At 33.5% G+C, this 12,983-nt stretch overlaps 1 protein-coding gene across 1 annotated transcript in view; it reads left to right on the top strand.

Moving 5' to 3' along the window:
* Positions 1-9,635, top strand: part of SLF1 (SMC5-SMC6 complex localization factor 1) — a 58,329-nt gene extending 48,694 nt beyond the window's left edge. The window contains exons 16-21 of the mRNA XM_001504613.6: positions 931-1,076; positions 2,329-2,492; positions 3,275-3,408; positions 5,337-5,429; positions 5,841-6,023; positions 8,631-9,635. Coding sequence (XP_001504663.1) covers positions 931-1,076; positions 2,329-2,492; positions 3,275-3,408; positions 5,337-5,429; positions 5,841-6,023; positions 8,631-9,112 — 1,202 coding nt within the window. The 3' untranslated portion in view covers positions 9,113-9,635. The remainder of the gene's footprint in view (positions 1-930; positions 1,077-2,328; positions 2,493-3,274; positions 3,409-5,336; positions 5,430-5,840; positions 6,024-8,630) is intronic.
* Positions 9,636-12,983: the final 3,348 nt, after the last annotated feature.

The following is a 12,983-nucleotide window of genomic DNA, read 5'->3' as shown; positions in this document are numbered from 1 at the left end:
ATTTGAATTCAGCAATCATATGTCTGTGTGGGGCTAGGTGGATCTACTTAACATCTCGTGGAGCCATTTGCCCATGTGGCAGTCTGTCAAAAGCCAAGAACCTCGCGTCTCTTTAGTCAAGGCAGAGTTTCAAGGCAGAGTTTCTTCCTTAGCCTAGTTTATGTTTTGAGCCAGATAATTCTTTGTTGTTGGGGGCCCTCCTGTGAACTGTGAATTGTAAGATGTTTAGTAGCGTCTCTGTCTTTCGCTCACTGGATGCCAGTAGCACCTCCCTCCCCAGTTGTGACAACTGAAAATTGCTAAGGGTTCCCTGAGGCAAAATCCTCCCCTCTTAGTACATCGCTCCCCTTCCCCCACTTGCTATAGTAGAGTGAGTACAAACTTCTAAGGAAATCCTTATACATTTTCCCTCCTCTTTACCTTTCTTCCTCCTCTGGAGTGATAGGATTCATGGGTGTTGTCAGGGGAAAGCGTTTAATTTCTTTCTTCCTATCAGCTCAGGACTAATCACTGCAAATTAAATACATGTGTGCCCATTTAAAAACCAAGTACCCGTTTTCCAAAGACACAACTCCACTGAGGGAAGAGATCTTTAACATTAATTGGAAAGCATGGTGATAAAATCCATGTCTGTCTATTCGTATATCATCTGTCTATTCACGTGTGTATATATAATTTCAAGACTTTTATTTAAAATAATAAAAAGTAATGATTGTTTCAAATGTGAGAACATGTGCCATAAAAAATTTTTCTCTTGAAAGGAAAGAAATAGAAATATTATCTATTTTCTGTGATTTAAAATTATGTGGGTGAATCTTACTGGTGTAGTAATCGTCATTTCAATGAATAAAATCCACAGAGGAAATAGTCTAGGAAAGAAATTTTATAGGGTGTAGCAATAACTGTATTTACTTCTCTTGTTTTCTACAGACTTTTCTTCACAAGAATTAGAAATTTTCATTTGTTCCTTTTCCTCCTCCTGGCTTCAAATGTTTGTTGCAGAGGCAGTCTTTAAAAAGTTATGTTTACAGAGTTCCATCAGTATTTCTTCTGAGCCACTCTCTCTTCAGAAAATGGTAAGCACCACTCTATTCTAGTTCTTTTAATTTCTAAGAAGTGAGTTCATAAATTCAATTTTAAAATATTCTTAGTTATTTCTAATAATTGGACAGAGTATATTAACCATAAATCTTTCAAATCTGTGTAATAGCAGGTATTTTCCTACCTCAAAAATGGAGTAATTAGTCAATAGAAATTTTAATTAGTTGAGAGTGATTAAGGATTAATAACAGGAAAATAGTACAAGAATCTTTTTTTTCTGGTCACTTGCCACAGAACATAAGATTGTTGTTTTGGAAAATCGTAGATCCAAAAAAATTCTACATAGTATTTAATGGTATTTAAAAAGCAAACTTTGCAAATGATGCCAAAGATTATTCCTTTTTATCCTATGTATACACACATATAAGCTGCATTTGATCCAAGATTTTCCAGTTTTATCTTGGCTATCTTTAGCTATTATTAATATCTAATATCTCCAGCAATTTCTTCAACAAATGAGAAATATCTTGTTAATTGGTCAGACTGGGCAAATACTGTTTTGCAGCAATCCTGTCTTTAACAACATTTTTTTTTTAAAGATTGGCATCTGAGCTAACAACTGTTGCCAATCTTCTTCTTTTTTTTTTCCTGCTTTTTTCTCCCCAAATCCCCCCAGCACATAGTTGTGTATTTTCAGTTGAAGGCCCTTTTAGTTGTGGTACGTGGGATGCTGCCTCAACGTGGCCTGATGAGTGGTGCCATGTCTGTGCCCAGGATCCGAACCAGCGAAACGCTGGGCCGCGGGAAGCGGAGCACGTGAACTTAACCACTCGGTCACAGGGCTGGCCCCTTTAACAACTTTTGCACTCCTTATTCCATTTATTCCAGACATGTTTTCTGTTAAACGAAGGCATTACCAAAATGGAAATGACAAATTACCAATTGTACATAAACCATAAGTATTAAAAATATGCAAATGAATTATAACAAGTTGGCCATAAGACTAATCAAAAGAACTTTCCTAAATGAGCATCAAGATTGAATTCAAAAAAATAATTATTTTCAAGAAGGTATTTTTCTTCTTGTGTGTGTCATATTGACTTAATGACATGGAACTAGCAGCTTTCTTAATATTTTAGCATGTTCAGATGAGATAGGGTGACAACCATAGGGGTGAAACCAAGAAAATATAACTAAATTTAATGGTGAAATGAATCAAGTAATTTCTTTTTACTGCTTTCCAGGTCTTTGTAGTTGAAAAAGCAATATAATGTTATTTTGCAACAGGTGTATTCCTATTTGCCAGCTTTGGGGAAGACTGGTGTGCTTGGGACTGGAAGGATGCAGATATCAAAGAAAATAGGACAGCGACCTTGCTTAGAATCTCAGAGGGCCTTACTAATGCTGAATGGAGCTAAACAGAAACAAGTCGAAGGGCTGCCAGAGTTACCGTAAGTGATGCTTGTGTACCAACTATGTTTTGTTTTCAAGTACAACTCTTTTTCTGACACATTTCTTGAACTTTTTGCTTATCTTTGATGTTGTCTGAATTATGCCAATTAGGAAAGAGCTCAGTTTTATACCTGTTAATATACAAGATCAACATTTGTGCTTTCTATAAATCGAGGTATGTACTTTCTTTCTATTAAGATGAAGTGGTTTCAAAAATAAATAAAACAGTCATCAAATTATTGTTCCACACAATTTTTGCCCTGTGGTTTAAATTACTACTTGTATATAATAAAGATGGGATTTTGGAATACATGGTCATGTGAGATACTCTGAATTGTTATAATAGTTTCCCCGAGTGAGAAAAAGTATGCTATAGTTTTTCCTCTAAAAGTATTGTATATAAAACTCAGAAAACCTGAAATGTTTTTAGGAAGAAGAGAATAGAATCAATATGAAAATAAGAATGGGGAGCAGGGGCCTGTATTTTGATCTTATTAGCACTTTGCTTTGTTCTTTCTACCCATTATAGTTTACTTGGTCTCTTCCTCTACCTGACATTCCGTATTCATAAACTTTTCAGTGGGGGTGTGAGGTTAATAAAATGAAAATTAATGTGTTAAAATTTGTTTCTGTACAGTTGAAATAAATATAAAATAGAAAGCAGTAAAGATTTGAATGAATAAAGGGGTTTAAATTAAAAAAAGGCTAGATTTTTAAAAACACGTATGCTAGCATGTCTCGGTGAAAAATAAGCTTTCCTTATTTCTTACTTTCTTTTCAGAGAGCTGAACCTTGCTAAATGTTCCTCATCATTAAAAAGATTGAAAAAGAAGTCAGAAGGAGAATTGTCCTGTTCCAAGGAGAATTGCCCCTCTTTAGTTCCAAAGATGAATTTTCACAAGACTAATTTAAAAGGTATTCCAAGTATCTAAATTCATTTATGCTAGGAACTTTTCATGGTCGTGGTCAGTATTTGCAAGTTTTACATAGTGGCCCTGATGAATACTTGAACTTAAATATTGGACTTGGTCCAGGAAATACCTTCCTGGATAGCATATTATTTTTTTGAACTGTCATTTATACAAAAAAGTGACTGTTGAATACCAAGTGTAATAGAGTATTCCTCCCCTTCTTTTCTCCCCCTGCCTCTCCAGATCTTAACCACAGTGTGTGGCTCACATTTAGCTCATTCCAGACTTGCCCACCTTACTTTTCTATTCTACCTCAGCCTATGCTGCTTAGGATCAGTGTCTTCTGATTTGAAAGTATAATTCAGTCTTCATCTCTTTCAGTCCTAGACATTTTGTGAACAAAGAATGAGGAGTAGGCTATGTTACATAGCTGTGTTAAGCATATGGACTCTTTTCTTCCAGGCAAGGAGCCCAGACTATGAAATGTGTTTGGCTTTTGGTTCTAACTATACTGGAACCTAAGTACCTAAAGGATGGAGTAACAAGAATAGCGTTGTACTAATTCACTCCAGCACCTCTTTTATCTAGGCACCTCTTAACTTGCAAGTATAAGTTACCTTCCCTCAGTCTATACCTGGCCAAACTAAATTGCTGAGTCTCTTGTTTATGAGCTGTATTGTGTTTTTAAAACAAGTATTATCATTATGACACCAATGGAAACAGTAACTGAAGCTCTTATAATCTTTCAACGTAAGTTCATAATTGCATATCACAAATTCAAAATAACTGCCCATTTGGCTCAAAATGTGAAAAATGTATTAAATGAGAAGTCAAGTATTAACTTCACAAAATAATGTCCTTTTTCTTTTTTTATTGTGTCAGAAAGTAAAATGAATATGAAGGACTTTAGGTTGAACAGCAGAAGGAACTGGGAGGCAGGAAGAGAATTGAGAAATAGTAAAGAAAAACTTCAAAAGCTTTTCATTGCATGTAAAACAAATGTTTTGGTGGAAGTTATAGAGATAGTCTGTAAAACTGAACACTATAAAAATGTGCTACTTTGTATTTTATAGCTTAAGAAAGAGTTTCAGTATTTCATTTGTTTTCTAAGCAATCGCTTATTATGTTTTTTTAAATTCCCCTTACATCAAATTATCACATATTTTATTAATCTTTGTTACAACAGAGATGGATATAGACAATTTTAGCCCGCAGGCACTAATTGCATCTCTCCTAGAAAAAAACTTTGCCGTTCTATTTGTCACTCTTGTTCAGCTTTAAATGGTACTAGGGATTTTTTTCATGTGCGTGTGTGTGTGTGTGTGTGTGTGTGTGTGTGTGTTTATGTTAAGATTCCCCCATTTCTCCTTCTCCGTGCTGCTGTAGCCAAGCCAGACAGCCTATTGAGAAGCAGCAAACCATCTGTTAATGGATTTGAAGTTCTGAATTATACTTGACTGTGTAGAAGCACTCGTGCTTAGCCAGAAACATTCATTTGAATTAAGCTATAAATGCTGTATAAAAAAGAGCCATACATTTAATGTAGGTTCATGAATAAATTTGAGAGAGGGCAATTGCACTCTAAACTTTTATTGCTGCAAAACCCAGTATTTTTGGTGTTCTCTGATCATTTGGGGGTTTTATAGCAGGATTGAAGCTTTAAACCTTGAACTAGGGGAAGACAATGCCTGTGTTAAACCTTTTGCAGTAGAATTTCATTACTGAATTGCTGATAGAACAGAAGCTCTGTGGATTGGTGGGGTTGTGCTCCCCATTTTTTTTTTATGTGAGAGATGCTTAAACCAGTCAAAAGGAAAACTCAATAAATAATTTTCTGGCATGGGGCCAGATCTCCTAGTTCATGCCCTTTGATTATTTTCTTTAGTTGATATCTTGTGTTCTCTGGAATAATCTATTAATTTTTTATGGCAGGAGAAACAGCCCTCCACAGAGCTTGCATAAATAACCAAGTGGAGAAATTGATTCTTCTTCTCTCTTTGCCAGGAATAGACATCAATGTTAAAGGTAAGTTCTAAATCTTTGTGGTCTAATCCAATGTGTTAATATTTGTGGTATTAAGTAGTTTTTTGTCAACATTAAGAAAAATCATTTAAGTATATTTGCCTAACATATCTTTAAAATATTGCCAGTAGCAAAACCAAGAAATTCATCATATATTGATTTGTTAATAATGCAGAAACATTTTTTGGGGTTCATATTTTTATCAGGTCCCAACATCAATATTTTTTAAATGTTTTAATTTGTTTTTCTTACAATTAGAAATACGATTGCACCCTTGGCGTTTTCGTCACAGCATTCTATTTATGTATGAGGCACCTAAGAAAGTCACACTGATAAGGGAAGCAGAATATCAATACCTCGCTACCAAAAGTCCTACTTTTGCTGTTTTAAAACTTGCCTTGATTTCTAATTTAGACAATGCTGGCTGGACGCCTTTGCATGAAGCTTGTAACTATGGCAACACAGTGTGTGTCCAGGAAATTTTGCAACGTTGTCCAGAGGTAGATCTGCTCACTCAAGTGGACGGGGTGACTCCTTTGCATGATGCACTGTCAAACGGACATGTAGAAATTGGCAAGCTGCTGCTCCAGCATGGGGGTGAGTGCATTTATGCTAAACGGGTTTTGATAAATTATCCAGTTTTTTGATGAATCCCTCAGAGGTAGATACCGTTTTATATTTCAGATCTGTAAGGCAAGAAGCTTTTATTTCATATTAATGAAAAAATAAAGATTAAAACGTCTTCAAGAATGTAAGAACCTTTTATTTAGTAGGGATAAAAGCCTGTTCATAATATGTATTTATTTATTTGTTATATTATTAAGCCTATTTAAGTTTGTTTATGAGAAGTATTTTGAATTGGGTGTGTTGGTTTTTAATATTAATCCTTTTACTTAAAAGGTGTAATGTCTTTGTGAACCAGGCATTTCTGAAAGCTTATTAATAAATGAATGTAAATGTTCAATTGTTATTACTTGGATTTTTCATTCTTGTTTCATTTCCTGTATATAACTGCTAACTCGATTAATCTTTTTTTAATGAGTCATTTCTTTACAGACTATAAAAAAGATATCCTAGAATATCTTTTCTTCATTCACATTTTGCAGTCAATTAAGTTAAAGTAGGAGAATTTTCAAATGGTGATAACTATTGTGCAGGGGTTTTGTGATAGAGGTAATTTGGGCTTAACATTCATCTACTGCTTTTTTCTGCTGATTTTTGATCTCTGCTTTCAGAAAGCACCCCTCCTTCAGTGACATTCTTCTTTTATCTGAACTGAATAATAAAAATTTTACATCAAAATGTTCAAAACTGATTTGTGTTTTAAGAGAAAAACAAAGGAAAACTGTTGACTATCTTATAATGCAGAAATAAAGATTTGCATAAATTTCCTGTTACTTTTATTTGTGCTAATTTTAACTTGAAATTTAAAATGACTTTCTCTTATAATTAAAGCTATTTGATTCTGCATGAAAATAAAAAGCATATTTTCTTTAGTTGTCTTTTTACTATATGCCTATCTAAGAAAGGCTATATAGCATGGTAGCTTAAGACCTTTGGTTATTTATAGTCTTCTCCTGCCCCCTAAAGGCCTTAGTGTGTCTGTTTTACTGACATCATTTCTTATCAATGTATTTTTCAGTTCTTCTGCTTTTTTTTTTTACTTTTATATATTTACTAAACCATAATGTTCGGTCTCCTGTTTTATTTTTCTACTCAACCATGTATCTAACATTCCAAGCCAATACTTGCCCTTGCTTCAAATGGTCTAAGTGATTATTGTGTTAAGTACAACTCTTCAGAAAAGAGCGGCATTATACTAACCAATGTGAATTTTTCTAGGGCTTTTGGTAAAGAGTAGTAAATGGATGAGTTCCTTATCCTAAGAGAGGAAATCTCCTTGTACTTGCATTTATCAAAGTCCATTGACAATCATACAGACTTATCATTGCCTTAGTCATACTCTGAGTTTGGACCTGTCAAATGGCTTGACATCATTATTGTAGTAACTACATTATCTCTTCGTTGTGAGTCACTCAGTCTTGAGATCAATAATTTGAAGAATTTATTTATGTCTCTAAAACCTTTGTTTATTTTCGGTATCTTATGTCCATAATTTTCTTATTTTCTTTTTAACAGGAGTAACTTGGAACATGTTTTTGAAATATCAACATAATGTAAAGAAACGTAATTTTGATTTAGACTTCTCTTTTTTCCATAAATTGTACATTAATCACATAACATCAGTGGTTCATCTTTTATATTTAAATACATTTTATATCTAGGCCACTACACATCTGATCAGATTCATAAGAGTTTTAGCAGCTATAATCTATTCTGTCTCTCTTGACAATATGATCTATGTCGTATAGTAGGATCTTTTGATTATGTCTGCTAGTACTAAAACCTTTATATCCCTTATAACATTTTTATGGCAAAGTGCATAAACAATTATAGGACTTGACTGACAGAGGTACAAAGTACTCCTGTACTTTGCTATGTGACCAAATACTGAGTCATTGTTGTTTTGCCCCTCCTACATCATCCTTTACTCCCTAGGGATAAACTCTATCTTCAGTACTTTCTAAGTAAGTGGTTAGATGGGTTTAGCTAGGATAGATGAATGAAATCTGAGTTTGACCCAGAACAGTTAACATTTAATTTTTTGTGAATCAGTTATCTGTCCTAAAAATTGAACATAAGCAAGGGTAAATGAAAAATGCATTCTGTTTCTGCAAGGTTTTGCAGTCCTTGAACTGCTACACTCGCCTGTCAGCACTGGAAGGGGCCGTACTCCTTCCTCTTGGTGATGTTGGGAGATGTGTTTCAGACTCTTATACAGAATTTAAGATGAATACACTTTGTTAATTTCTTCCGGGAGCAATGAAATTCTTATTTCAAGATGACATTTTATAAAGTTTTAAAGTTTTTTTTCATTTATAATCATATATTATTTATTGAACTAGTGCCTGTACTTTTAGGCAAGTGTCTTTAGGCAATTGACTAGAATTTTGTTTTTTAAATGTACCTTTATTAGGCAGTCAATACATATAACCAGTTAATTATGTCAACATGAATTAGTACAAAACATGATTGTAAACAGAGCCCTGGATGCTTTGGGAAAAAATTTGAGAGAGAAAACAGCTGTTAAGCTGCCAAAATAAAAATATTTTACTCTTAACGTTTTGCATTTCTTTTTCACAGGCCCAGTGCTTTTACAGCAGAGGAACTCTAAAGGGGAATTGCCCTTGGATTATGTGCTCTCATCTCAAATCAAGGAAGAACTATTTGCTGTTACAAAAATAGAAGATACTGTGGAGAACTTTCATGCACAAGCAGAGAAACATTTTTACCACCAGCAACTTGAATTTGGCTCATTTTTACTTAGTAGGATGTTGCTAAATTTTTGTTCAATTTTCGATTTATCTTCAGAGTTTCTCTTAGCTTTCAAAGGGTTAACTCATCTAAATGAGCTGCTTATGGCTTGTAAGAATTGCAAGGAAACAACCAGTGCTCATACTGACTGGTTACTGGATCTTTATGCTAGAAATATAAAGACGTTGCAGAAGCTCCCAAATATTCTTAAGGAACTGCCTGACAATTTAAAAGTGTGTCCCGGGGTACACACTGAGGCCTTATTGGTGACGTTGGAAATGATGTGTCGGTCAGTCTCAGAGTTTTCATGATGATGCCAAAAAATATGAGTCAGCTTTCTAAACCTGCCCAGCTTGCTTTGGCATTTATTATGGACTTCATAGCTTATTAACAAATATTAATTAGATTTATTTATTGACAGAATATGCAGCCTTGCTAAATTTTAAAAGCACTTAAAGAACTTCTGCAAAACTGTGGTATAGACTCCTGTCTTTTTCCAGTGTATAGAATTTGACTCAAAAGTAAAAAGATAGTTCTGTTTGCTGTACATTGCTTTCATTAATCTTTACTATTAGTTTTGCTCTCACAGTGATATTATTTATCTATTTATATTGTACGTGTAAAAAGTTTTAATTTAAATATTTTTTCAAATCAAAACGTAATGTCCTCTATTCTAGGTGTTCCAGGTCTTAGAATCATGGCAAGGATATTCGTGCAAATGTGCACCTATGAACATGTAGCTCCTTGTTTTTTCTCTGTAGGCTGTTGAACTAAAATACTCATGTTAGTTTTGTGTGTTTCTAAAATAAACATTTCTAAAATTTACAATAATAATATTCTTTTGGTTTTTAAATGTAGTGAATGTGCAAAGTTTGACGCTTTGATCCCTTGATCTATTTTATTTTAGCAGTTCATGTACAAAGTGTATTTCTACTCCATGTAACCACTATGCTCTAAGTGAAAACATTCTGCTACATAATAAGTTTAATTAAATGTTAGGATTATAAGTGGCAACTAAGTAATAGATTTGAGATTTTCTAAAATCTTAAATGTACAGCTTGACTTTACAGAATAGTAACGTTTCAATTGGCAGCTTTTCCTATTAGCAATTTATAGTAAAACTAAAAGAAAGGATATGGATAATAACCATTTTTGAAATTTGAGTTGCTTCACTAGTGGGAATGAGTTACATTATGATTCAACTGGAAAAAAAACACTACAACTTCCATTTAGCTTTTAGGTAACTAAAGTGATGATCTCATAGCAATTAATCTACTAAAGAAGCACATTTTCGTTTTATCTTGAAAACAGATATTTTAACAAGTATACAAATGCAAAGTGTTTTATTGCTGGACTTATAAACTGAAAACTGCTACCTTAGGTATCAGCTCTGAATAAAATTAATGAAGGTTTTTTCTATATTTTTAAATCAGTAATTTTTTTACACATACTGTAAGAAATATTAGTTGTTTGTAGTTATCCTTCAAATGTGACATCCTACAAATCTCTTTTAATATTAATCTGCCAAAATATCAAAGAAATCATGACGTAGCGGAGATATCTAAAGAACATTGAAATACTTGTAGAGAGTAAAGTGCTTCCGTAGATGATGAAAAAGAGCGTTTTTATTCCAAAGAGTAGCCACTTTATACCTCACTTGTGAAGGCATCTGGAATAATGTTTGCTTGGTAAGCTAATATAACTTGAAAAACATAGACTTTGACATCAGACACATAGTTTCAAATCCTTGTCTAATTTCTTATTAACTAAATTACAAAGCAAATTCCATTTGAGCTTTGGTTTTCTTACCTGTCAAATGGAAGTAACATCAAGTATGTTTGTCATGATAGAATTAAGTTAGCATATCTCTTTATATGGCACTTAATAAATGTTGCTTCCTTCCTAGTCCTTCCCTCCTCTGTTTAGTTATAATGAATCATTTAAGTAAAGCAAGACAGTAATTGCTTAAGTTGGTGATAATTCTAACTTAATGAAATCATCAACATCATAGTTACACTACATGAGTTTTGCACTACTAAGAAAAAGTAGTTTTCTATATTAAATGTTCATAAGAAATATTCATTTAATTACAATCAGTATTAATATTTCATAAGTATTCTGTTTTCCAACTTCTACAAGCCATGATGATATGAAGTATTAAACACTCAAATATCATTGCGGTCTTTGCCTTTAAGAAGGTATTCTTAGAGTTTTGTGCTTCTTCAGACGTACAGCTTGGTAAACATAGGTTACTATGTTCTGTAGCCTAGTTAACAGTACCGATAAATGTATATGGGTTTAAACCTGCAATGAGAAACTTTAGTTCCAATATTATTTCTTATATGTTATTTTTAAAAACATAATAATGGCCTCAAATCTATATCTTATGGTAGAGGAAGTAGAAATTTTAATAAGCAAAATAAAATTCATAGTCTTTCTGAGTCCTAGGTTTTTAGTTATAGATGTCTCAGAGTTTCAGCAGCTGAAGACAGGACTGAGTAATGCTCTTCTTCATTGTACTTTGCCAGATTTCATATCATAGTTTAATGGAAATATTAAAAAAAAAAGTCTGTAAGAGCCCTTCTTACAGTATAGATAAAGCTTGGAAGGAAATTTCTGAGCTAAAATTCAGCTTGTACATAATCCCCCAAAATATTTGGAATATAAAAGATTTAGAATGTTTACTGGCAGCTCCTTAGGAAGGACCTGTATGAAGTTAGAGTTTTCTAGCTTATTAGTTCTTCACTTCCCTATGCAGAATAAAATGGTCCAACTATATACATTTGCCATCATTTCATTAACTCCAAGATGACCGGAAAAACATTCATCCTCGTGTAAACCAAATGCCAAATGAGTCAGTGTTTTGAAGTCATTGTTCTTGAACTCCTATAATGTACCAAGGTGGTGTACAAGGTACAGGTGGTGGCTTAACTTGACAGGGGCTGACTACAACAAAAGAGGAAAAGCTTATAGTCTAGGAAGGTAAACTAGGGTTAAATATTGTTAGTTTGTTGTCTTCTGTTTGTTGAAAAAAATTAATTTCAGTTTTGTTTGTTTCTAAAATGTACAGTAATAATTGGTGTTCTGTTTTAGTTTTTAAATGTGAGTATTACAAGGGTCTGATAGTTTAATTCTTTGAGCAGTATGATTTTAGCAATTTTATTTTGGAGTGAATAGAATGTAGGGTGTGCTTTTGCAGTGTTTGTGAACCAGTACTCATTCCTAGGTGAACACAAATGCATTAATATTAGGATTCTTTATGTAAGCGCCAGGAAATGGTTGCTATTTTTGTTTATGCTGTTATAGAAAGTTAAACTAAATGAATCCCTTCACACGAAAAAGTTATTGGTGGAATGTGCAATCCATATGCCTTTACACACTTTTTCAGTTAAGTGATGAACTTGATGAGAGCCTGTCACTGTTGCTCCTTAATCAGTAGGAAGGGGTCATCTTTGAGTGACATGAGGCACTCTTTCCCTCAGGCATTTATCACGTAGCTTCCACACCAATCGCACCTCCTGCTGATGTGGAGCTTGCAAAATTCAGAATGATAATTGTTTTTATAACAAATGTGGATTGAGTTAGAAAGGTCAGTGGTGGCACTATTGGAATTAGGTTGTACCTGGTGATGTCAAAACTGGAGACATGGAATAATTAACTGTTTCTTTTAAATCAAATTATGTTAAAAAAAATTCACCTTGTTGGTTAAAGTGAATTGGGGTGGGAAGGGTATACTTTGGTGGTCATTTGCTCTGATATGGAATTAGAGATTATTAGACTATAAATTAATTAGAAAAGGTTGTGGTATTTTCTTACTTGGTTCCAAGCATACATCTTTCAAGGTACTGCAAATCCTAAAAGAAGGCCTTTTCAGGGGAAACAAACATAACATATTTTAACATCACTGTTAGATGTTTAAAAAAGTTTCCCCTTGTAAGTAAATGCTAATCTTCAAGAATGTCCAAAATATATTTAATTCATACTTCCAAGTTTATAAAAGCACCAGGCAACAAAGACCATAAACATCTTTGTTTCTTGAGACACATGAATTTATGTGACTTGTTGGGGTTGGCGGGGGGACATTCTATTAAATTATTTGAAAAAGAGGCTTGTTAATGACATTTACCAATCACAAATCCAAATGATTAGCTTTTTATCACAGAGGAATCTGCTATTTGGGAG

Source organism: Equus caballus, chromosome 14 (assembly GCF_041296265.1).
Source record: "Equus caballus isolate H_3958 breed thoroughbred chromosome 14, TB-T2T, whole genome shotgun sequence".
Taxonomy (NCBI): domain Eukaryota; kingdom Metazoa; phylum Chordata; class Mammalia; order Perissodactyla; family Equidae; genus Equus; species Equus caballus.
The sequence above is the reverse complement of the archived record's forward strand: the minus strand, read 5'-3'. Positions and strand labels throughout refer to the sequence as shown.